Raw genomic sequence first — 2,811 nt, 5'->3', positions numbered from 1 at the left:
TACCAGTATCTGACATACTAGGCTAATATATCGATATGATTTCACCAATGTTAAGTCTCATTTCATAAAGATGCCTTACTGTATTAAACCTAATAATTGCTAAATAAAATATACTGGTACATATCTCCTGATGTATTTTCTATGGCAAAAAGTAATAAGCCATATAACTATTCGTATTGTAACGCCAAAAATATAAAATAGTAGCCTACCGTTGCAATAGCCTTGTCGCGCATTCTGTCCTTCCGGACTAACATAACCAATGTTGCAAAAACACGTGTACGATCCTATTGTGTTATTACAGCGAGCATTGACGTCACAGTTATCTGTGGTACGCACACATTCGTCAATATCTGGTATTATTAATTAAAGATTATTAATTAAAGTTATCAATTAATGTACATTTGCATAAGTCTTCATGTGTATAGTACCTCGCCAATAACAAATTACGGTATAGCACTCATTTCATTAAACATTTGCTATATAATAAATACAGTAATACATTGTGTGCATATGATATGCACATGCATAGAAACAATACGCATAATAAAATAGATAATAAATAATCATAATTGTAAGAATAATAGTATTATAGATTATGATATTATTGAATATAATTATATGAACATCAATAAAAGCAGCACCTCCTCTTACAGCTGCAGGTGGTTCGGACAATTAGTAACTTTTTGACAACATTCGTATAGGCCTATATTTATACATTTCGAGTTCTGTAAAACACATGACATTCAACTTATCCCTCACCATTACAAATGAACCCATTTCCCTCGAACCCTTCATTACATGCACACGTGTATGAGCCTTCAGTGTCTGTACACGTTGCATCGGTATTACAAATATCCGACTGGTCAATGCATTCATCTGTGTTTTCACATGTGTCGAACCCGTCACCACGGTAACCTTCTATGCACGTGCACATGTATGACCCAACTGTATCAGTACAGTTGGCAAATGCGTGACACAGGTTATTAAAACTACTGCATTCGTCATTATCTGTGGGGATTAATGTTTTAAAAGTAATGAAATATAAAATTATGTTCTAATATTAACTATTATAAGAATAAGAGTCTTTAAGATTAACCAAATAAATAACAAATCCTGAACAATATTTAAAAAAAAAAAAGAATAGTAACATAAATGTTATTTCAATAATAATGATAATAATAATATTGATAATAGCATTATCATCAATTCCTACGAACATACTTGTACAAGCGTCAATTCCATCTCCGCTGTATCCATCCACACAAATGCATTGGTATGACCCAATAGTGTTATTACAAGATGCAAGGCTGTGGCACACATCCATCATCAGACATTCGTTTTCATCTATGTTCAAATAGAAGCAGACAAATTAGAATCTGCGTAGAAAGTTTTATTTTTACACACACACACACACCCCACACACACACACACACACACTTGCTGACACTGTACTAAATTTGTAGTAACGTACGGTAACGGTAATTGTCAGCTAATCCAATAGGTACCTTTCAATTTGCGCGACGAAGTGAACCCCTAAAACTGATTGATTCATCCACCACCGTCCAGCGTTTTCTACACAACGTAGATTTGCCCAAACGGCGTCGACGTAGAATTCAGAGAATTCGAACTCAACGCTGTCCGATGTGCAAACGAATTTGTGGCGTTACGTTCTCGACAGGTCCGTGTGGTTTTACCGTGTTATCCACAACCAAAAGAGGCCTTTTTTATTTTATTATTATTAAGTTAACGTTTTTGTCTAAAGGATTCTACTTCTTAATTGACAATTTTCTTACATACCTATACAAGTTATTCCATTTCCGGCGTATCCAGATCTACAAACACACACATAACTGCCTTCTTGGTCCTGACACTCAGAATTACCAGTACAGTCATGTAGATCACTCTCACATTCATCAATATCTAAAAAACACAATAATCTATGCATTTAGATAATATACACATACGAAATACATACATACACACAATAGGTCTACAAATATATACTACTATGCATATATACATATACATACACACACACCCAGAATTACGCACACACACACACCCACATCTACATATTATTATATACAAATTCAAACTACAACTGAATTCAAAAACAATATGTTTATTCAGAATATGATTATATAATCATTTGAAAATTATTTTTAATTAAAATGTATATATAAATATATGTATGTATATATATATATATATATATATATATATATATATATAGGCCTATATTAAGAAATTGCAATTAAAAAATTATAATATGTATGATAAATTAGAAAATAATATAATACTGTATTTCTGGATTTAAACAAAAATTCAGTTAAACAATAACATTTCCATTAGGATTACGTTTTTTTTTAATGGAATATTATTTGGAATACTTTGATGTATGTAGTGGTCTGTACATAAATAACTAGGAATACACTCCATGACGTAGATTACATTGCACAATATGAATGTCTGATTCTGTATCCAATGATTATGAAAAAAAATAAAAACCTAAAGAGTTTTATTTCCAAAATGGATATGTGCGCTATATAAACTCGAAAAAAAAACTTCAAAATTAAGCTAGTGTATCCTAGCTTGTACTATTCCACTATTTGCATTCACACCTGGGCTGTGCATATATAATGCCTTGGTTTGGCTCTGTAATTATTAGTGGTCGTGGGACTAGTTTGGGCCCTACCTAGGCTGGTCGAACGTTTCGTTTGGGTCTATACCCTAGCTGCACTGATGAGGCCTGGAAGGCCGAAACGGATCCGTTTGCAGATATTGGGATTCCTTCCAGTGGATGCTTAGTTT

At 32.9% G+C, this 2,811-nt stretch overlaps 1 protein-coding gene across 1 annotated transcript in view; it reads right to left on the bottom strand.

Moving 5' to 3' along the window:
• The window catches only part of LOC117104378, a 68,988-nt gene that overhangs the window by 25,404 nt on the left and 40,773 nt on the right, over positions 1-2,811 (bottom strand). The window contains exons 29-32 of the mRNA XM_033245202.1: positions 1,798-1,920; positions 1,222-1,344; positions 760-1,008; positions 210-350 (exon numbers count right to left, since the gene is read on the bottom strand). Of these exons, the coding sequence (XP_033101093.1) occupies positions 210-350; positions 760-1,008; positions 1,222-1,344; positions 1,798-1,920 (636 nt within the window). The remainder of the gene's footprint in view (positions 1-209; positions 351-759; positions 1,009-1,221; positions 1,345-1,797; positions 1,921-2,811) is intronic.

Source organism: Anneissia japonica, unplaced genomic scaffold (genome assembly GCF_011630105.1).
Source record: "Anneissia japonica isolate Jap-2015-1 unplaced genomic scaffold, ASM1163010v1 scaffold288252_len263706_cov166, whole genome shotgun sequence".
In the NCBI taxonomy this organism is placed as follows: domain Eukaryota; kingdom Metazoa; phylum Echinodermata; class Crinoidea; order Comatulida; family Comatulidae; genus Anneissia; species Anneissia japonica.
This window is presented reverse-complemented; position numbering and strand designations above follow the sequence as displayed.